The 22,950-nt window shown below is 50.4% G+C and overlaps 2 protein-coding genes across 11 annotated transcripts in view; both read left to right on the top strand.

Moving 5' to 3' along the window:
* SGMS1 (sphingomyelin synthase 1) overlaps positions 1–21,116 on the top strand; it is a 293,110-nt gene extending 271,994 nt beyond the window's left edge. For 9 of the 10 annotated variants that reach the window (XM_045439431.1, XM_045439423.1, XM_045439430.1 and 6 more), the window contains 3 exons: positions 15,516–15,669; positions 18,507–18,673; positions 19,372–21,116. In XM_045439431.1, coding sequence (XP_045295387.1) covers positions 15,516–15,669; positions 18,507–18,673; positions 19,372–19,551 — 501 coding nt within the window. In that variant the 3' untranslated portion in view covers positions 19,552–21,116. Of the gene's footprint in view, positions 1–15,515; positions 15,670–17,641; positions 18,055–18,506; positions 18,674–19,371 lie in introns of those variants that run through there. The other variant, XM_045439433.1, reaches the window with a different exon arrangement.
* A 1,040-nt stretch (positions 21,117–22,156) lies between these two features.
* Positions 22,157–22,950, top strand: part of ASAH2 (N-acylsphingosine amidohydrolase 2) — a 100,435-nt gene continuing 99,641 nt past the window's right edge. The window contains exon 1 of the mRNA XM_045439420.1: positions 22,157–22,177. The gene's annotated coding sequence lies outside the window, so the exon portion shown is untranslated. The remainder of the gene's footprint in view (positions 22,178–22,950) is intronic.

Below are 22,950 nucleotides of genomic sequence, written 5' to 3'. Positions count from 1 at the left end.
GTGGCCCTGTCGATCTCTCTGGTGGCACAGAGACCTTTCGCTAACGTAAACCGTTCCTCTCTTACCGTCTCTGTTTTTCCACCTGGTTCACAAAATAACTTTTACCTTGCAATGCTTCCAACTAGGGAGGTCACTGGAACTTTTGAAATAATTAGCAGAAGCTGGAGTTGTAAAAATGTTGGCTTGCAGCAAAGCTCTCAAGCAGTGAGGAGAGGCTGGCGTCCTCGGTGAGGCTGGGAGAAAACACGGGGTGCTCCGATGTGTTTGGAATGATTCTTTTTGCATCGCGCTGATGTTGGTAAAACACCCATGTCCTTTCGGCTCCCTCCCCTTTTATAAAGTTTCCTCTTTCCAGAAGAGAGAGTCTCTCTACTGGAACCATGAAAGAGAGCTGCAAAACGTGTTGGATTTTTGCAGCGGAGTCTTTATCATTTGAAGGTTGGGACCCCGCTAAGTTACGTGCTTACTTACCGGTCTCCCTTCTGAGACTCAGGCGTGTGCTCAGGAGGGTGGCTGGTCCCCTGCTTCTCTCTTCCTCTGGTTCGCTTCGGACTCCTCACCCTGGAGAAGCCGCCACAAAGAACAAGTGGTCCCAGCTTCCGCTCGTCCCTCCCAGCAGCCCCCCCGCCCTCCCCCTTCCACCTCGTCCCCTCTTCCTCCCAGGAAGCCAGCCTCCCTTCTGCGGCCTCTGAAAACTGAGTGCCTGCCTGGGGCTGCCGGGCTGTAGGAAATATGTTCTCCGCGAGGCTCCGGTGATGCACGTGGACTGGGGGGGGGGGGGGGAGGCTGGCGATCAGCCGCGTGTTCTCAGTAGTAGGCTGACAGTTGAGATGTATGTGCCTGAGTTGAGTTCGGCTTCTTAAAAAAAGTCTGCACGTCGGGAAGCGTCTCCAGCGGGGAGTGGGGTGCGCTCGTTTAGGTAGATGGGCAGTCTGGCCGGGCCCACGGACCAGATCGGCCGCGAAGGACTGTGCCGTGCGGCCATCCCCCCTGCCCTGGCTCCCGCTCCGTTTCACCTTATGGCCTCTCTCTGCCATCGCGCCCAGGCCGGCCGGCCCACACCCGGGGCCCATTGGCACTCACGGCCTGCCTGAGTCATCGGCAAATCCAGCCAAGGTCCTGAGGCTATAAAGAGTTGTGGCTTTTCTTGGTAAAAACAAGAGGTCACAGCAGGAACTGTGCCAAAAAACAAAACCTCAGACGTGCCTCTGGTTTATGGTGTTGCCAGAAATCCCGAGCGGGGCTGTCCCTCGTGATGGTCATTTGGAAATTGGGAGTTTTTAAATAAAAGAACGTGGGAGGGGATGAAACGTGAGTACAGCTTAGCAAAAAAAGTGAGCATAATTAGTTACAATGTGTTAAATGTAATTCCTTCTTTTGTAGAGCAGGCTCGTGGAAGAAAGGATTCAGAAAATAATTTTTATTCTAAAACCGTTCATGCACGTCTCCCAGGGCAGAGAACCTCATGTGTGGAAGCTGTACGTGCCCAACCCCCCAGACGCCGTGATTATCAAGAGTGGCTACGTTAGCTTCGTCTCATTTTATTTTGACGTATTTAAAAAATTAAAAGTATATGTGTATTTTTTTAAATGTTTTTTATTTAGTTTTGAGAGAGAGAGAGGCAGAGCTCGAGTGGGCGAGGGGCAGAGAGAGAGAGGGAGACACAGAATCAGAAACGGGCTCCAGGCTCCGAGCCGTCAGTGTAGAGCTGGACGTGGGGCTCGAACTTGGGAACGGCGAGATCATGACCTGAGCCGAAGTCGGACGCTTAACCGACGGAGCCACCCAGGCGCCCCTTGAGGTGTTTTAAAACAGACCCCAGGTAATGCCATTTCATGGCTATCTACTTTAGTACGCATCTGAAAATTTTGGACATTTTATTGATAACTTTCATGCTGTTGGTGTAGTGAACACGATCAACTGTCATTCCTCGGTATCGGCAGTTCCCAGTTCGTAGACCATCTTGGTTGTCTTAAAAACGCCTTTAAAAACATCAGTTTGGGGGCGCCTGGGTGGCTCCGTTGGTTAAGCGGCCGACTTCGGCTCAGGTCATGATCTCGTGGTCCGTGGGTTCGAGCCCCGCGTCGGGCTCTGTGCTGACAGCTCAGAGCCTGGAGCCTGTTTCAGATTCTGTGTCTCCCTCTCTCTGACCCTCCCCCGTTCATGCTCTGTCTCTCTCTGTCTCAAAAATAAATAAATGTTAAAAAAAAAAATTAAGAAAAAACATCAGTTTGTACAAGTTACAGGAGCCAACATCCTTAACATTTAGTTGATCTGTCTCTTAAGTCTCCAATTCTAGGGCAGTACTCTCTCCTTTCTCCCTTTTTTCTTGTTTGAAGCCCATTAGTAACCCATGGAGATCAGACAGGCTATTCCGTGGGGTATCCCACGTTCTGGATTTATCCGGTTTTTCCTTTGTAGTGTCGATTAGCCTTTTTCTCTCTTCCATTTTTTCTCTAAATAGAAAGTTGGCTCTGGAGACTTGATTCCAGTTCAGTTATGACTCCGTCGGCAGGAGCGGTCCCCAGGAACAAGGGAATGGTTTCTGATGCTGGACAGAAGAGTCGGGGAGGCCACGGAGGCCGGGGCTGCCCCTGGCATGGCGGGCCAAGCTCGAGAAATCGAGTGACCAGTTGAGGACTAGAACGGTGTCAGAAGGGGGAGAAGGGGTGCTAGAGGGGGACCCTGGACATTAGCTTTGCTGCTTCAGAGCCCTGCCCACGGCTAATCAGCCAGGATTGAAAGGGGCCTCAGGAAGTCACGCCGCCCTCCATAGCCTCGCCTGCAGAACAGCCTCCCCCTGACCCGTTGCACAGAGAGGGAGCTTCTCACCCCATAAAAGGACAAACCGACCAAGTAACGAGTAGTGGGAACAACTGAGGTCAGAGTCAGGACGGTCTCACACAGCCGCTTCCCAGCCAGGGCAGTTGCGTTGACCTTCTCAGTTCCCCAGTTTCCTTAGTGGCCGCACAGCACTAGTGACACTTTCTGGGTCTGTCTGAAGGAGCTCAGGGGAGACGGCAGCACGTCGGGCTCAGTCGACGGAAAACGCCAAAGGCAGGGTATGCCTCAACCCTACGCCCTCCCCTGTCCGGCGAACGTTCGCGTCACGGGCCGGCCTGCGTCGCACGCCTCCAGGGGCCAGCGAGCGAGGAGTGAGCGTGGGGGGCAGAGGTGCCTGTGTGGACAGCGCCTCGGCCCCCTGGTGCAAGCCCGCACCCTCGTGGTCCCTGTGCAGAGCGCTGCAGCGGCTGGTGCTTGGCCGTCCCCCAGAGGGGGGGCAGGAGGGCGCAGGTCGTACCCCTGGGCAAAAACCTGACGTGGGGAATGAGGGTTTCACAGGCCCCTTGGGTCTTCCCACTGAGATAGTTATGCGTGAGGCGCTTGGGAGACCCCTGAGTGGGGCGCCGTCTAGGACGGTTAGCGGTACGGGGTCAAGGTTGGGCGAGCACGGGAGCCGTCACGTTCTGCATGCGGGCACGTGAAAAGGCCCGAGACAGGGCGGGAAGTAGAGCCTCCAGAGGGGAGAGCTCCCCACGTGACCCCTTTCCCAGCCTGTCGGTTGGTGGCCCTCGCACGGTGTCCCGGCGTCATTCAGCTGCGTGGGACGAGTTGGGCCGTAGAAGACGCTTTGTGTGTGACGTCGTCTGGCGGTTCTGCCGTCATGTTGGGAGTCCTAACGCCGGTGCCCAGGACGTGGGGCTTCCGGGAGGAAGGGCCCGGCAGGCTCGCGGCACTCAGTACGCTCATCTCCTGGCCGTGTGCTCGGCACTCGGCAGGACCGTGACGGGCGTGTGCGGTGACCGGGGCAGGAAGGACAGCGGCCTCCGTCAGTGCTCCCGCCACAGAGCTGAGTCCCCCTGGGGACACGCAGAGGGGAGTCGCGGTGTGCAGCTGCTCGACGAGGAGCTCCTGGGACGCACGTGTCCTGTGGCCTAGCGGACGCCAGCCGGTCACGCCGTCGGCCCCGTTACCGTCATCAGAGCTTTTCTGCCAGGAGCGTGTGAACCAACCAGAACACAGCCTCCTGCCTCTTGTTCCCGCTGTTTCAGATCCAGTTTTAAAAAAGAAAACGCAACGGCAAATATTTGCGAATTCTGTGGTGTCCTTAGCTTTCCGTACGAACGTTGGCTCTGACCATCGGGGCAAAGGAAGACCCGCCCCGGGCCCCAGGTTCGCGCACAGCCCACAGCTGACGGAGGAGGTACCGCAGGCTGTTTCAGCTCTCTCACCAGTCACCCTGCGAGGGAATCCGTGGCTCAGATCACGTTGAGGTGCATGCTGGGCTCTGCTGTGTGGTCTCCGTGGTGACCTTGGAACAGAGAGGGTCGCAGTCACATGGCAGCAAGGGCGCTCGGCTGGCTGGTGCCGTGATCTGACACGGCGTCTTAGTGACGTGGTTCTCCTCAGGTGCAAAGTTGAGTTTTCTTCCCTGCACCCCCGCCCCCATGCACTTGAACGTGGCCCGCCGTTGGACAGGCTGTGTTTGGGTGGCGGCGGGGGTTCGCTGTTCTGTGGTCAGGACACAACAGCCTCCGTGCTCTCTCCTGCCCGCCTCCCAGAATCGAGAAAGGTCCAAGCTCCTGCAGCCCGAGGTTGAGATGTGGAGGTCCCGCTCCTGCCCTGGGGGACCTCTTGGCCTCTTCTGGTGCTTTCTCAGGTGGCTGCCCCGTGGCAGGCGGCCCTGCACGCCCGCCGATCCCAGGTTGTGACGAGATCCCGCGGGCCTTGTCGGCCGTGAGAACACGGCCTGCGTCCCTTACCAAAGTAGCTTCGTGTCCTGCTGTGGAATCGTGTGGGATTTCATTTGTCAGTGCACGATTTCACCTCATTTTCTGCTTGCCGCCCTGTTTCTTACCGTCGTCACCGTGACCCCCCTTTCCGTGTTCGTTCTCACTTTTAACTATTTCTCGCAGGTAATTTCCAAACCCTTCCCCATCCTAAGGCTCTTCCTCTGTCTGCCTCCAATGCTCTCTTCCTTTTTCAGGGACAAAAAAAAAATAGAAATGCACTGGATTGTTTTCTCTCTTAAAAAGATTATTTTTTTCCATTTTAAAGAAACTACACATTTATTGTAGATACACTAAAAACAATACAGGAAGAGGAAAGTTTTTACAATCACTCAGAGCCCTCTTTACTGTTAGTGTTTCCGTATGTTTATTAGTCCTTTATGCATCGTTGTCTTACGTATTTCTCGTCTTGCTTTCTGTGCAGTTATTCCCATTTCCTTATAGTTTACCCTTGATATGTGCGGTTTTACGTCATTTTATAAGCCTTAGAGTTTCTGCGTGGTTTTATTTAAGGGACATCCCCAGAGAGCCCCCAGATTGTGAGGCAGGGAGATTGTTTCCTGAACAAGCATTTCTAGAGCACCTGCCCCTGTGTGGGGTGAGATTTGAGGATACACAGATCGATACCACAGGGGCCCCCATGGGCACCCAGGTTCCCCTGAGTCACCCGGCAGATCGCCGTCACCTGCCTATGGTGCCCACAGAAGGTAGCATACTCTGCTGGGTGTCGGCCGTCCCGGCCAGGTCTCAAAGGGTGAGGAGTTTACCAGGTGGGGTTGAGCCACGGGGAAGTACAGAGGAGGCCTGGGGAAGGGGGGTGACCCTGGGTGTGGGCCCCAGTGGCAAGTGGCCAGGGATGAAGCCGGAGAGGCACAGTGGGCAGACTTGAGGGGTCTTGTCACCCTTCCGAGGAGCCAGGCTGCAGGGGAAGGCATAGCAGGAGTGAGAGGTGGTCACCTGTGCCCCTTCGAGGGACCCTCCAGCTGTCTGGGAGGGAGGGGGGACAGAGGACTTGCTCAGGTGCCGGATGCCGGGCCCCTGTCCTGAACACCTTGTCGTTTGGCACCCCCGGGGGTGTGAGGGAGTTACAGTTGATTCAGAGCTACCCCCCTCCCCCCCCCACCCCCCACCGCTGTCTCCCAGTTACTGTCGGTCTTTAGTGACGGGGCAGGGAGTCTGGCCACGTCTCAGGTCGTGAGGGAGGCGATGAGGCCGCGTTGCCACTATGGCCTGATTTAGAGGTGAGGTGGAGAGGGAGGGCTGTGTTTGGGGGACACTGGGAAGGTGACAGGTTTTCCATGTGGCAGTAGCTGTCTAGAGTAAGCAGGTCACCAGGCTCAGAGAACTCAGTAGGCACCCCAGGGAGACCCACAGGTGGTGGCAGATGGGTCTCCAGGAAGCATTTTCCACTGTGTCAGAGTAGGGGCAGATGGACAAATGGACTTGTGTCCTGAGGGAAGGGCTGCCCAGCCACCGCAGGCCAGGGCATCCCATTGAGAAGCCATACTCCCTGCTGGAGAGGTTCCCGCTGGCCGTGTTTGAGATAATTATAGTATCACAATGAAATAATGACAGTAGTTGATTATAATACATTAGGGCAAAAAAAGCTTTTAAGAATTGAGGGAGAAAAAGGTAAAAGAAATACTAGAAAATCACCATTTGTAACGACTACAGTAGTAATTCAAGCAGGAGCCATTATTGGTGCTAAGGCCATTAGGTGAAAGGTTGAGGGCATGATACTTAGCTAATTTAGAAAAGAACACAAACTGCTTATTAATTATAAAGGGGCAGAGGTGTGTATTTGGTGGAGAAATCCGGCAGGCACTCCTGTAGCCAAGTGATCAAACCGGTCACGGGACAAATGATGAGAGATGCTTGTCGCTATGGTGTGCAGAGAAGGGCCTGCCATTTCTGTAATATTCCTGCCAACAACATTTCACCTGGACTTGAACATAAACAATCAGATAAACCCAAATTGAGGGACATTCTGTAAAGAAACGAGGCTGGACTCTTCAGAAATATCAGCGTCATAAAAACAAAGACCGAGAAACTAGCAGACTGGGAGAAATTAAGACTGTGACAAGTGTCCTCACTGTGCATTCTCCGATCAGACCCTTGGCTGGGGCATAAGAGCTGTGAAGGGCATTCCAGAGATGTCTTAACTGGGACCATACTGCCTCGTTGTTAAAAGTTAGGAGTGTGACAATGGAGGAACATGTCCTAGCATATTCAGTTTGTCCTCAACTGGTCCAGGAAAAAGAGGGAGAATGGCATCGATGATGGAGGAGGCTAAGCACAGAGTCTGTGGGTGTTTATCAGACACACGATTCCCAAGGATAGCGGCTCAACTTAGGATTTTCTGATTTTACAGTGATACAGTAAATGCATTTTCCACTTACATTTTTCAACTCACTGTGGCTTTATTAGGAGGCAGTACAGTCGAGGAAGACCTGTACTGTCCTTTAGATTTAGGGATTTTCCTAATAAACATCTGAGGGAATTTGCTTATAAATTTTTGCTTCATGAACAAGTGAGGCTAAAGGATCGCTCAACACTGAAAGCAAATGTACTTTTGTTAAAGGGTGATTAGTGCTTTGCTGAAATACTGGAGTTATTTAATGTAACAAATAAGAAAATGGGAAATCTGGAGCCAACCTTTTTTTAAGATTTTGTGAAGCTTTGGTAAGTCTCCTTTACTAGCGGTCATAAAAAAAATACAGAAGTTTTTAGGGGGAGGAAGGGAGGCTCGTTGCGCATTTCGTGTTTTATTGATGATAATTAGACCGTGCCCCCACAAAATAAAAAAAGAAAAGAAAACAACCCACATAGTATTTGAATGGATGGATATACTTGACAATGGAGAGGTGCAGAGAGCCAGATCCTTCAGACCTTAAGGGAGGGAAACGTCTTTTTAGAAGTTGCACGAATGTGTTCTAAGAGGACGTGCAGTGAACTCTCTCCACATCAGTGGAGGTGGACGCAGTATTTGTGGGTGAAACGAAGTCTTCCCGGGAATGAAGCAGTTACCACATGGAGGAGAAGGGTTCAGAAAAGTGCCTTGTGACCACGGATGAGAGTCAGTGAGGGCCGCGTGGACAGCCACCCCGATCTGGATTGCTGGGTGCCGGGGTGGGGTTCTCCCCGAAGGACATGGTCATTGCCATGCTGCTTGAAGTTTGGACGCACTTTATAACGGAGCAGGCACTTGTAGCAGACCTCCCCTCACCTTGGCTGGGGGGTGCCACGGGCGAGGAAGTATCATTCTTGCCGTCTTCCAGATGAGAGAATGCTGAGGCCACATTGGGCAGAGTGTCCGTCCAGAGCCCCCCGGACGCTGGACCCCGACCCGGGGCTTGTGCTCCTGTGCAGGCAGACTCAGAGACATTGGAGGCACCCCTCCGGCACAGCCCAGCCCAGGGCGAGGAAAGTTACGGACAGGTGGGAAACACCTTGTTAGAGAAGGCGGAAAACGTGCCCTTGGCTTGTGAACGATTTCCATGAGGACAACTTTTATAGAAACGGGGAAGTTTGATGTAAATGGAAAAAAAAAAAAAAAACCCACTTATGGAAAGTGGCTCTTTAGCGAGTACTCCTGTGCACCTGCCTGGAAATGACGTCGTAAAGTGGGCTGGATTTCGGGAGAACCGCCACCACAACCCGGAGATGCTCTGGAGCCTTTGTCATCTGGGGAGGCGTTGGGGACAACAGCAGGCTGTCTGTAGGGACCCAGAGGCAAGCTCGCTTAGGGAGGGGAGAGGTGGGATCTGAGCCCAGACGACTCACTGGGTGAAACAGAGAAACAGCCTCTCTGCTGATTTGCTCATCTGTGAAATGGGCGTCACAGCCTCTGCACCAACCACCCCCCAGGCTGGTGAGGATACGACCGGATCATTAATGGGGAAACTCAGTGGAAAAGTTGGACTCTCCATCCCCACGAAAGCTAATGTTTTCGTACGCAAAATCACCCTGTTACCACTCCCTTTTTCCTGCCCGCTCAAGTAGTAGTAAGACGGTGTGAGAAATCATGCGGGGCAGGAGTACGGAATCACAAGAACCGTTCACCCAACCCGCAGGCACACCACCTCTCCCGCGAAGGACGTTCTCATGACTCCTGTTAGTTCTTACGGACGTGTCATTGGTTGGGAGGGCTGCCCCGCCGGGTGACACGCAGGGAGCGGCGGAGTCTTGCCGTTTCGGGCTCTGTCATCAGGGAGAGAAGCTGAGGGAAGCCGCAGTGTGGAGCGTGTGTTTCTCAGCTGTAGGTGCTCGGGACGTGATAGGCATGCCGCCAGCCCTTCCGTGCCTCGATGCCTGCTTCCCTAGCGGGTGTGCCTGTGGTCTGGGGGCTCAGAGCGGCCTTCTCGGCTTGTGGTAGAGGAGAGTGACTTTTCTGTGTGGCGGGGAGATTGTTCTTCAGGAATGGGACAAAAAGTTATTTGCCCTGATGGTGGTAGGTAGATTCATTGAATGATGGACTGATTGAATGAATGAATGAACGAATGAATGAGTAATTTGAGAGCTACCTGGCTGCATGGCTTTGCAGTGGGGCATGATCACAGGACGTGACCTCTGAACATCTGGACAGGAGGAGGCTGCTGGAGGAAAAGTTACTCCGCGTGTACCCAGGTCCTGGCTTATGCAAAGCTGGGGGGACCGGCGGTGTGCAGGGGGCCTGCAGTGCCTCGGATAGTGGCAGATGGCGTCCCAGGACTTGGGTGCCCTCCCCAGCTCCAACACTGAGCAGCCGGCGGATGGGACCAGCCGTGCCGATTTTCCAGGGCCTCTGTAGGGCGAAGCCTCGGTGAGGGGCAAGGATTATACTCAGTAGCATTTCCACTCCCATCGCCTTGCAGCCATTCATCAGGGTCAGACCAGAGCCGTTGGATGACGCAGCATTACATTATTTGGTGAGCTCGGTTCCGGGTGTGCCCTCTCAGGCCAGTAGGGGGTGAGTGTCCCTGCTCTTCAGATGCAGCCAAGGGAAGAGGCAAGTACGCTAGACCATGTGCAAACCGGGTGATGGTGAACAAATTCTCATCCACGCGCTCTGGTACTCAGCCCTGAAAACTTGGGGAAGCCTGCTTTCTAATAGCCAGGGGCTCACTGGTTTCTAACTGTATTAGATTAGTCTGCGTCATTAGGAAGCCTCTCCAGCCTCCTCCTGCTCGCGGTTTCTTCCTGTGCCTTGTTATTGCTTAAGCGATTTGGGCCAGTTTACTCCTTAGCCATTCATCAGATGCTGAAGAAAATTGCTGTATTTTCACTGAAAACTGACTTTTCTGTGTCCCTAAGAGACGACAATTCGCAGAGTGAATTACTACAGCTTTGTAGCGTCTACTGAGAAAGTGATTTGTGTGAATGTCCCCCCAAAATATCTCTGCTTTCAGAAATGAACATTCAACAGCCTCCTGTTGTGGGGGGCGGGGTACTTCTCCAGCGACAGTGGGGTGAGCGCAGTCCATGCTCTTTCCCACCGACTGCAAGTAAGAAACACCCCACAGAATGTTCGCAGCAGCTTTTTGAGGATGCCGCAGAGGGGGGCAGGCAGATTGGGGAATGAAACTAAAGTAAGCATGAGAGAGAAGACCAGAGTTCCTGTCTTTTCCTCTTTAGTCTCTTCCCGTATGTCCTGCCTGCACTCGAAGGCCGCCGAGATCCCACAACTGGAGACTTCCAAGAGAATTCCTCTCTTTCTAGCCCAAGGAGCGGGGACTTCTAGAAGTCCCTTTGGGACAGAGACTGGGAGAAATCCTGCCAGCTTCCATTGAAACCCTGCTGACGTGTAGTTTGTACATTCTACGTGTTCTCTGTGCTTGTTTTTAAAAAAATACAGTTGATTATGCCAAATGTTTTTTTTTTCCTCGATAAGAGACGATGTTTATGATACAAACTTACTACACAGGCATTATAAACCAATTTCGTTCATAATTTATTACGCAGTCGTAGCCCAAGGCAACGCATTTGAATCACTGTGGTGTGAGGCTAACCAGTCACCTCAGATGGTGGTTCAGTAGGTTTGAGAATCGTTTTATAGGGACTCTCGATGTTGCCAGTACGTTGCCAGTACTTGCCGGCCCGGGCTTCGAGTAGCAAGCAAGCAGTTACTTAATAACAATTCCTGGTTAGATTGTTTCCACTCTGTTCCTTTTATACGTAATGTCATAGTGGGAGAGTTCTACCTAAAGCGTTCATTCCCATCTGGGATCATTTCTTTGCGGTAGGCTCTGAGACTCCGTGTAAACGAGTCCCGGGCGATTCCGTTTGGATTGCCGGTCAATATCGATGATGATTTTTGCAGGAGAATTTTGTCGATGGTCATAACGATGATGCTCCCCAAGTGGTAGGTGAGGAAGTGGAGGGTTAGACTGGTCCGGCCGCCTCGGATCACCCAGCTAAGTGGCAGAGCCCAGTCTGCCCGCCACCCCTCCCGGCTGGCAGGTGCATTTGGTTCACCCCCCTCACCCATCCGCTGGGCCTGCCCTGCCAGCCCCAGCCCTGCTTCCGCTTCCCTCAGCTTTGCTAACTTGATACGGGAGCAAAGTTTGTATCTGTTTGTTTGGCAGTCTCCATGCCTCCCGCTGGTCATATCCTTTGTCCTCTGATACATTTTGTCTCCCACGTTGGTCTTATTTACTTGGTTCATATGGTCAGTTTCCGTGAAAAAGATGTTAGCTGGTTTCTCTGGTTTCTGCTCAGGTTGTTATGCAACATGTCTTTTACTTTGTTTGCTTTTTTTTTTTTTTTTTTTAAACATAATTAAAATTTTTATGTGGCCATAGCCATCCACCTTCTTTTCCTGTTTCCCACTAAGCTTGAAGAGACTGCCCCTCCCAGAGGTTTGACAGCCATGGAAAGAGATTTTTTAAAAGAAAGCTTAGGTGTTTTAAGGGCACTTGGAAGAAATGCAGCATTAATTTTCAGCTATTTTTTTCTCGATGCTGTGTTTACCTGGTAATGTCTCCCTCCTCCCCACGCGTACAGGTTCCCCACAGATATTTTCGTGCTAAAATAGGAGGGCAGATTACGGGGTGGTGGTGCCTGAGAATAGGATTTCTAGTGTAAAAAACACAGTTTTTGGAAAGACAATCTGAAATGGAATAAAATGAAAAGCTACCCAGGCTTTTGTTGCCATAATTTTCCTCTTTATACTATGCATTGTTATGACAGAACTGGACCCAACTTTCCATTTAAATCTTTTGAAAAATTTCTATCGTGTTTATTACATATGTGCAATTAAAAAAAAATGGGCACCTGGGTGCCTTAGTTAAGCATCCGACTTCAGCTCAGGTCATGATCTCACAGTTCATGAGTTTGAGCCCCATGTCAGGCTCTATGCTGACAGCTCAGAGCCTGGAGCCTGCTTTGGATTCTGAGTCTCCCTCTTTCTCTCTGCCCCACCCTCATACTCTCTCTCTTTTTCCAAAAATAAGTAAACATTTTAAAAATGTTTTTATTTATTTTTTTTTAATTTTTTTTTCAACGTTTTTTATTTATTTTTGGGACAGAGAGAGCATGAACGGGGGAGGGGCAGAGAGAGAGGGAGACACAGAATCGGAAACAGGCTCCAGGCTCTGAGCCATCAGCCCAGAGCCCGACGCGGGGCTCGAACTCATGGACCGCGAGATCGTGACCTGGCTGAAGTCGGACGCTTAACCGACTGCGCCACCCAGGCGCCCTTAAAAATGTTTTTAAACAAAATGGTTCTGTAGAATCTTTCACGACACACTGTAGCTACCTACCCATCCCCCTGAACCCTGACCAACTCCAGCCCACGTTCCTAACTCCTTTCAACAATTTTAACTGAAGCTGGTGGTGCTTACCTTCATAGCTTTTTACTTTTCACAGATGTGTGTGTGTGTGTGTGTGTGTGTGTGTGTGTGTGTGTGTGTGTTACCCTGCGGTCTGTAAGGGACACGGCAGTTCTGTTTCTCTGTTTTTCTGATGGAAGTCTTATTATTGATCTCCTACGGGAGGGCTGGAGGGAGGGTCCACGGTGCCCCAGCTCCCACCCCCCCTGGTGGGCAGTCCTGCTTCCTGTCCCCTCTTCCCTGTCCGGGTCTGGATTTCTGTTCTGACTTAACTCCGCATTTCGTGTTCACACTATTAGTTTCTAAATGCTCTTCGTAGCCAGCTCAAGTCGTTTCCTATAATGACTCTTGTGCACAACATTTTGCTTCCTAGAGAGTTAGTGATTGCCTTGCCTTTTGCTTTCTTAGTGTTCTGTGTGCACACTCACCCCCATGTGGTTTCACCTTCCCGCGGATGACCCTCGCACCCATACTCATCCCCCCCCCCCCCATGGTTCACTGTGCAGGCTCACAGCCCCTCGGCTCTGCCTTCACTGACGACCTAGCAAATCCTGTCTCTTTTTTTCTGTTCTTTCTGTTTTACAAAGTGTATGCTCTCTAGTTCCCTGAAGAGTATGTAGGTGGTAAATACTGTGAAATCTTGTGAAAACGGCTTTAGTCAATCCTGTACTGCAGGGTCGCTTAAGAGTATGGCTGGGCATAGGTTGCTAAGTTGAAAATCATTTTCCCACGGAACTTGGAGGCATTTTTCCAAAGCCTTCTGTCTTCCAGGATTGTTTTTGAAAAAGCTGACTCTTGATCCTTTGTATGAAGCTTGTTTGTGTGTTTTTTTTTTATAAATACATCATGACTTTAATTTTAATGTTTACTTATTTTTGAGACAGAGAGAGACTGAGTGCAAGTGGAGGGGAGGGGCAGAGAGAGAGGGAGACACAGAATCCGAAGCAGGCTCCAGGCTCTGAGCTGTCAGCACAGAGCCCGATGCGGGGCTCGAACTCACAAACCGTGAGATCATGACCTGAGCCAAAGTTGGCGCTTAACCGACTGAGCCACCCAGGCACCCCAAGTATGAAGCTTGTCTTTGATTTCTGGAGGCATTAGGGTGTCTTGCTAACCCCCCACTGCGTACCTGAAATCTCGTGGTGCCAAGTCTTGCTGTAGAGGTCTGTTTTCTTGTGGTGACCCTTTGAATTTGCAAATCTGTCTCCTCTGTGCCATGTGTCCAACCTGCCATCCTTGACTAGAAATCTTGATACATTTTCTTAAAGGGAAATTGTAGCAGACCACATGTTTCCCAAAGCCTGGCATGTTATCAGTGAAATGTTGAAAAGGGTCAGGGTGATTAATTCTGGTTAAAAGTAACTAGTGTGCTGGCAACCTAAGATACAGACCGTTTGACATAGCAAAGAAAAATGGCAGGGAGTGTGTTGTTTAAGCCTCTGATGACTCCGGCGTGCAGCCCAGACTTGCATCAGAGACGGAGATTTATCCGTGAGATTGTTTCACTCTTACTGAAAAGGAAGAGCAGACGGTTCCACTCACGTGATTTCAGTAGATTGAAGGTACATCCAATCAGTCCCTTGTGTCACTTTGGTTGCCGAAAGTCCCATTTGACCTCCTCAGCCTCCAGCATCAGCTGGGTCCGTAGAGCCGCTGTCCTGTAAGCTGAGCACGGGGACTTGTCCCAGATATTTTCCCCCAAGTGGCTCCCGTCGTAAACCGCGATCAGTTACTCTTTCTCTATCAGTGTAATTTTAAAAATGGGGCAAGCGTCTGCTGAAACGTGCTCCAGAAAGCGCAAGCACGCAAGGAACGGCTGTGGCCACACGCTTCCTCTCTAGTGAACGTGGACGGCAGCCTTCATGGCGGGTTTACGTGTCTTGATGGAAGCTCAAAAAGCCGGAACATTCCCATGCGCCTCCTCTCCTCAGCACCCACACCAGGCGCTTCTGTGAGCATGTGTGGGGGCCGTTAGTTCTGTTGCTCCCTCCCTGGAGGGACCTCTGTGTCACACCGACTGACCCCTCCCCCTTCAGACTCCAGCGACGAGTGCAGGCTGTCACCTGTGCGTCCGACCTCTGAGCTGTACATTAGGGGTTCCTGTGACCCCCCCCCCAGATTTGGTTAGTTTGCTAACGGTTGTTCCCAAAACTAAGGAAAACATGTAACTTACCAGAGACCCGGTGTATTATAAGATGTAACTTAGGGCAGCCGGACGGAAGGAATGCCCTGGGCGAGGTCTCTGGGAAGGGGCGTGGGGCTCCCACGCCCCCCACATCTCTACTTTGTCATCAGCCTGGTCGCTTTCTGAACCTCCATCCTTGTGGATTTTTGTGGAGGCATCGTTATGTAAGCAGGATTTTTTTAATGTTTTTATTTATTCTTGAGAGAGAGAGAGAGAGAGAGGCAGAGCGTGAGCAGGGGAGGGGCAGAGAGAGAGGGAGGTACAGAATGTGAAGCAGGCTCCAGGCTCCCAGCTGTGAGCGCAGAGCCCGACGCGGGGCTCGAACTCACAAACCCCGAGATCAGGACCTGAGCAGAAGTCGGACGCTTAACCGATGGAGCCGACCGGGCGCCCCTGTAAGCAGGACTGATGGGTCATTGACCATCCACCTCCAGCCCTCGCCCCTCCCTGGTGGTCCAGCCCTCTGATCACGGGGTTGGCTCTCCCGGCGTCCAGCCCCGACCGCCCTCACGAGCTCTCAGGTGCGGGTGAAAGCGGCTGGCTGTGAATAGCCACGGATGCCTTTTGTCTCGGGAAATGGCAGCGGTGGTGCCGGAGAGCCACGTCCAGGGCCAGGTGTGCGTTTCTCGGCAGACGTCAGGGTATCGCGGGGCCTGGCCCTGACCGGAGCAGGAGGGCGCCACAGCGCTCCGGGGTGGACTGGTAACGCCTCTCGTCTCTCCTCTCCCACAGCTGTTCGGAGACTGGGAAGCACAAGTGCGGAGGATAATGAAGCTCATTGCCGGTGGCGGCCTGTCCATCACCGGCTCTCACAACATGTGCGGGGACTACCTGTACAGCGGCCACACGGTCATGCTCACGCTCACTTACCTATTTATCAAAGAGTGTAAGTCGAGGACAGCCCTCCGGCAGCGTCCCCACCGCACCCCGACACCGTGGGCCCCCAGCGCGGCGGGGGGCGGGGTCACCGATCTTGCCCCGGGGCGGGGGGCGCCTCGTCTCCTCTGGTGTCGGCAGAGCCTTCGGGCTGCGCTACGGCTGCTGGAAGGAGCCGGGAGGAAAGCTCGTGAGCCCAGGCCTGGTGGCACGTGATGTAGACCGCGTGTCACCGCCCTACGCTGCGCGTGGGGGTCAGCGAGGTCTCTGCCCTCATAGAAGCGGGGGGCTCAGGGGCACTAAGTGATGCAGGCGCCAAAAGGGAGTCTCCTTTAAAATGTACGTAAGGGCCGCCTGGGGGGCTCTGTCGGTGAGGCATCCGTCTCCTGATTTCGGCTCAGGTCATGACCTCCCGGTTCGTGGGTTCGAGCCCAGCATCAGGCTCTGCACTGACAGTGCTTGGGATTCTCCCTCTCCCGCTCTCTCTGCCCCTCCCCTGCTCGCTCACTCTCTCTCAAAACACAGAAACTTACAAACAACTACCTAAAATACATTTTTAAACGTACTTAAAATATTTTATGGCAAAACACACAAAAAATGTTTAAATAAACCCCCGTCCCCCGCTCAGATTTAACAGATGCTGGCATTCGCCATATCTGTTTCAGGTAACCCTTTGTGAAGCACATACAACGCTAACATAGGATTAAGGCTGTTCATGCCTTGCTTCCCATGTTCCTGTGTCATTTCCATGCATGTCTTGAGTCTTGCCGCTGATGGCTTTGTGGTTTCTAAAATTAACATGTGGTATGACGTTATATATGGTCTTTTGCCCCCTTTTTTCTCTCAGAGTACGTTTGTGAGACATGAGGCTCTCTTTCTCCTGCGGTCCGGAGGGGCCTGGGGGGTGCGCGTGGGGCGCCTTCTGAGTGAATTCTAACACTTTCTGTCGGTTTGGCCCTTTTGCCGGTGGCGGGGGTGGGGGGAGCGGAGGGGGTTGTCACAGCCTGGGGAGCGCTCCCTGCTGGTTGTACTGTAAAGGCAGTGAAGTCTTATCCTCAAAGGAAGCACGGCCACGTCGGGAAACTTGGAGGACGCAGCTCACAACCTCTGACTTTGAGTCCTGGTGCCATGCCCACCTCTGTGACGGGGAAGGACCTTAACCTCTCTGAGTCTTAGCTTCCTCGTCTTTAGAGCGAGATACTGGTAGCCGCTCTATGGCCGAGGGACAGGTTGTAGAAATTAAAACGATGTCATGTCCGCACTGTAACACATGCATGAAGAATGAATGGTAGCTGTAGGGTGTCCCAATGCAGATTTTCCTGGGGGTGGGGTACGGTGCCCCCCACCCCTGCCCTGACCACTCCATTTAAAGTCGCAAACCTCCCTTCCCCTTCTCGGTTTCTGATCCTGCTTCTCCTGTTCCACTTTATTTTTTCATAGCATTTAACACCTTCTAACACAGTGTAAAATCTCCTTCTTTATTATAATTATTTTTTACTGTGTCTCCTCTGTCCCAGGAAGGGATCTCCCCCAACAAAGGTAGGCTCTTTGCCTGTTTTGTTCGTTGATCTCTATACCCAGAGCATTTCCTGTCCCAGGCACATAGTAGATGTTCAATAAATACTGGTTAAACGAATGACTAGTTCTTTTTTTTTTTAATTTTTTTTTAATTGTCTTTATTTTTGAGAGGCAGAGAGAGACAGAGTGTGAGTGGAGGAGGGGCAGAGAGGGAGGGAGACACAGAATCCGAAGCAGGCTCCAGGCTCTGAGCTGTCAGCACAGAGCGTGATGCAGGGCTCGAACTCACGAACCGTGAGATCATGACCTGAGCTGAAGTCAGACGCTCAACCGACTGAGCCACCCAGGCACCCCCAAATGAGGAGTACTTGTATGCTGTGAGAAGCCAGTGAAAGTCTAACCTTTCTCCCCCTGGGTAGGGAGGACGGATCACATTCAAGTGACATTTTTGCGTAAAATTTCAGACCCTCTTCAGCCCATTCTTTGAGAGCGCAAAGTGGGAAGGCCTGGACAAATAGAGATTATGGTGCTCCCCTCAGGTGGGAGCTTCCAAATCAAGGTACGGACAGGTATTGACCTGACACTACCCTGCCTTTGAATGCACTTGGCACCAAAATTCCCAGGCATTTGGATTCTTTCTTATTTCTGTTTGAGAAATGGAATCTGAGACTCTTAAAGAGTTTCAGGTCAGTGTTTAGTCCCAAAGCTTGGGAAGCAAATAGGACAGTTGTATCAATTCTAATTGCCTCGTCCGTGTGTAAGGATCTGTAGACCAAAAAGTATTGATTTTTGTTTGGAGCATTAACCCCAAATTATTTATAAGTAAGTTGAATTAAATGTCAGTGGACAGGCTTTTTTTTTTTTTAATGGAACACGACGCATTATCCTCTCAGTTGTCCTTCTCAACTGTCTTTATATGTGAATCAAGCAGTAGCCAAGTATAAATTACAATTGCTAACAAAATCACTTCATAAGATAAGCTGCTTCCATTCTTTTTTTTTTTTTTTTAACACTTATTTGTTTTTAAGAGACAGAGATAGCGCGCGAGCGGGGGAGGGGCAGAGAGCGAGGGAGACACAGAATCCGAAGCAGGCTCCAGGCTCCGAGCTGTCAGCACAGAGCCCGACGCGGGGCTCGAACTCACAGACCGCGAGATCGTGACCTGAGCCGAAGTCGGATGCTTCACCGACAGAGCCCCCCAGGCGCCCCAAGCTGCTTCCATTCTAACCTTGACTACATATAAGCTACGACCCTTAAATTTGCAGCCCAAACGATCTGTTTTCAGATGGAAAGATCAGAGTCACCCGTGTGAATCGCTCCTCTTTTCAGATTCCCCTCGACGACTGTGGTGGTACCACTGGGTTTGCTGGCTCCTCAGCGTGGTTGGGATCTTCTGTATTCTCTTAGCGCATGACCACTACACTGTGGACGTGGTGGTGGCGTATTACATCACCACAAGACTCTTCTGGTGGTACCACACCATGGCCAATCAGCAAGTGAGTTTTCCCCTTGTCTGATTACAGCTCCTCTCAACGCCTGGCCTGGTGGTGCTGGCATGGGGGCGGGGGGACGTGCAGAGAACCCACGGACGTCTTAGGCCTCTCTCCAGGGGGGCTAGGCAACTGGGATTGCGTTGTCTTTCATGACGCTGACCCACTTCGGAACAAAAAATGAGCAAGAAATGTGTTAGTACAGTGACGCAGAGATGGCATCCTTCTAGAACAGGTATCACCGTCCCCCCCCCCCCCCCCCCCCCCCCGTCCCTGACAAATGCCTTCCAAGCTGGGCCCCCCTGCTGTTTGATTGGCACCCCTCCCCTCTTCTCCTGGCCTGGGCCCCTGAGCAGCCGAACACTTAACTTCCATCGCAGAAGAGTAACGGAGACACTAACTGGGGCACGCACACTTACAGACAAGAGATCGAGGAAGCCACGCATTCTCCGTGCGCTCCCGGAGTTGGAGTTCTTTGCTCTCCTGCTAGGGGGTGGCCTGGTTAGCACACGAGTGCAGAGTGGGGGCGTGCGTGTGAAACTGGGGTACGTGGGTGGACACAGGGCCGTTCTGGGGTCCTTTGTGAATTGTAATTAGGGAAATACATCCACTTAAAGTGAAAGATCGTTAGAAAAGTACATATGTTCGTTTGGGGGCCCATGAATCACTCTCCCTGACCTGGTTTCCTGTCTTTGTCGTCACAGGTGCTCAAAGAAGCTTCCCAGATGAACCTCCTGGCTAGGGTGTGGTGGTATAGGCCATTTCAGTACTTTGAAAAGAATGTCCAAGGAATCGTACCTCGATCTTACCACTGGCCCTTCCCCTGGCCGGTGGTCCACCTCGGGAGGCAGGTGAAATACAGCCGCTTGGTGAACGACACATAACGGCCGCACCAAGTGGGGGACGAGGACCCTTTCCAAGTGCTGAGAACTCCAGTGAGAGCAGACGCCATAAACAGACGACCCCGTTATCTTTCAGCCGTTTCCTTGACTTAACCTATTGAGTTACCTGGTCAGCACTGTGATCTTTTTTTCTCTCCAAAGGACCTGCGTGGGACAACAATAAAGAAAACGTAACCTATCATGCACTGCACACATTTCCTGTTCGTGAGTCCGGGGTTCCGCATAAGCTGCATCACCACGTTCCTTTGTATACGATGCAACAGCATAAATGTAAGCTTTTCTATCATCAGTTCTGGTCTTTCCAGTCACATCTGGAAAATAAAGCGTATTATTTTCTTGGGAAAACATACTTTTCATATCTCTTGCCCCAAAGATTGGGCTGTAAGCCATTTTCTAGCAAATGTCTCTATGAAGGTTTCTAAGTACCTGAATGGGGTTCGATTCTGAAATCTTTCTACCTGTCGCACCGCTATTCAAATAAAAAATGACAGACACAGAAAGGTGTGGTAACTTTGGGTTTTGTAAAAAGCAGAGAGAGTGTGTCAAAAAGTGCAAAAAAAAAAAAAAAAAGATTCTGTTATAAAGTGATTTTCTAAGTATTTCCTAACTTTATTTTTCAAAATGATGTTATGAAAACCAAATTTCAAGATTTTTACATGTCAGAGAGAAGAGAGTTAAAATTAAAAAAAAAATGCTTCTTGGGAGAGAAATTTGTCTATGTTTCTAGTGCCTTTCTTGTCTTGATTGTATGGTCAGTAGGCAATCTTAAATGTTTTTATTTAAAATAAAATATTCCATGAAAATATAAATGTATGTATACACTACTAAATTTTGCATTTATAGCTAAATTAAATCTGAAGACTGCTTATGGTTTTTAAATTGCTATGAATTAACGAATGGGGGAGTTAATTAGAAAATCAGAGCCCTGTTCCCATATTGTGAGCAGGTGGCAATGACATGTACCACTTAAATTATTTTATCATCTATTTGGTGGTTCGATTTTAACTATACAGTGAAAACAGCCATGAATACTTTGTTTTTAAAAAGAGAGTTTTGAAAATGATCACTTAACTAAAACTTGAAAGCTATAAATTAGTTATCCATACTCTGATGACAATTTTGTTGGTGAACAACAAAACAGAGATCTATTTCTTTAAAATATATTTGTGCAGAAACTGCATGTATCTCTAAGTTTTACTCCTAACAGAAGTATGTTTGGGGAAGTATTCTATTCCATACTTGCCAATGTGGAGAACAAAATAGTTTTTTAAGAATGAAGAAGTATATATATCCATTCTGTATTTTACGTGCAGCAGAATTATCTTCCGTAGGGTTTTTTTTTTTTTTCCTGTGTATTCACAAGGTGATATTTGTATTGTAAAACAATAATGGTGAAGGAAATAAAAAGGCTTTTAAAATTTTGTTTGTTTTAAATATTTGTAAAGTTATTATTATTCCAGAGAGTATACTGATATCTTAACAGCTTACCTAGACCATAAATTAATCAAAATGCACTTTTTAATAAAACCTGATACTTAAAACATAAATGGCTGTTACTCCTGATGTGTTCACATCCTTCCCAGAGGTCGTAAACGAAGTCATTAAAGCAAGGTAAAAACCTGAGTTGTGGGATGTCTTCCCGGAGTTTGAGACGGGGCCTGCGGCGATCACGTTTCTTTCCCCTTGAGATTTCCTAAAATGTGTGAGTGGGGTTTTTTTTGGTTTTTTGTTTTTTTTTTTTTTTCAAAAGTACACCAAAAGAATCACACAGGTAAGTTAATTTCAAAATGCAGACAGACCACCTTGCTACAGATGTAAAACTGGGATGGTGTTCCGCCTGGGGCTCCGGCCGTGTGTCTCACTCAGAGGACCAGAATCCTGGGATGGGTTTCTAGCACAGCCTCTCCCGCGCTTGGACTCTTGGGCGAGTGTTGCGAATCGAAAGGGAAAGCACCTTGAGTAATGAAAACGCGTCACTGGCACGTGCTAAACATTGGATCTTTCTTCCTAAGTCAAAGCAGTTTTATTTAAAAAAAAAAAAAAGATTATTACATGTTTGCGTACTACATAGGTACTAAGAAATTCATTCACTAATTTCTCTTCGTGCCCAACGGCACCGGTTCGTGAATGGACATACCGTGTGGCTCCCGGGTCTGAAGATCCCAGGAAGGATAGAGAAACCTCGTGTTGTGGAGGATTGCAGTACACTTGGTGGGGTCTGCCTGAATGAGGACATGTGCTTTTCTGTCCTTTCGTTTGGTAAGACAGTACCTCCTAAGGACAGTAGCTTCTTTACTTGGCTCTCGTATGAGCTGGGCATTCTTTACACACGCTATCTTGTTAATGGCCACACAGCCACAGGGTTAATGATTACCCCATTTTGTGGGAGGCGACTCAACCTCCCAAGGTCGTGCAGCCGGTAAGTGGTGAAACTGATTGGAGTGCAGGTCTCCACCCCTCCTCACCACGCTGCACACCCCCAAATGCTGTGAGTGTTCGTAAATTCTTCCACAGGAGTCAGCGGTGGGAGACATCGGTGCCCGTGGCAGTAAGGCCAAGTAGAATGGCTCTTCCTACGAACTGAGTGCCAGGAAATCCACATCATGAGGTATGAGAGACTAATTTTGCCAGTTTCCTAATTGCTAAATGTTTCATTTGTCTCCCCAGCAAATACCTAAATTGATCAACGTGATAAAGATCTCAAAAACTTTATAAACATCACATAAAACGAGAATACCTCCTTGCTTTAATTTGACTGCCATTGTACAAAAAGTCAACCAGGTGTTGAGGTAATCTTCGGGAAGTAGAATGTGCTACCTGGGGCCCGTGTTACTGACATCCTTTATTTTTCTCTCCCTTTGGTCCGGAAAGTTACTCTGAACAAACCCAGACTTGAAATTGTGCCTGTCAGTGCCTTAGAGTTCTTACGTGTCTTCTGGTTCAGGTTACAAGAAAATTAAGCGAGTCCTGCTGGGTCCAGACTCCAGCTCTTAGAGGTCAGAGGTGGGCACGGTCCTCGAGACACAGGCCGAGTGAGGGGACGTTGCCCGAAGCTGGACAAGGGAGGAACAGGATTGGGGCATTGCCCGGCTTACTATTGGTGAAGATACGGAGTGTGGGTTTATCACACGAGTGAACGCGTGTTGCATGTGTGAGGAGTCCTTCGAGTTCGTGAGGGCGGGCATGGCCCTGGTGTCATCCAGCATCTAGTGAGTGAGCAGATTTAGAAATGCCCTTGAGGATTTGTGACGTATGAATCACAGCATCCGACGCGTAACACCTGGTCCGCAGGAATAGTGCTTATCCGGAGGATCCATTCGCCATCAGCACACCGTGGTCGGTGGGTGCAAAGATTGGAGAGTTTCTCAAGAATTCTTGGGG

The sequence above is a fragment of the Leopardus geoffroyi genome, chromosome D2, assembly GCF_018350155.1.
Source record: "Leopardus geoffroyi isolate Oge1 chromosome D2, O.geoffroyi_Oge1_pat1.0, whole genome shotgun sequence".
In the NCBI taxonomy this organism is placed as follows: domain Eukaryota; kingdom Metazoa; phylum Chordata; class Mammalia; order Carnivora; family Felidae; genus Leopardus; species Leopardus geoffroyi.
Note: the sequence above shows the minus strand (reverse complement) of the source record. Positions and strands in the feature narration are given on the sequence as shown.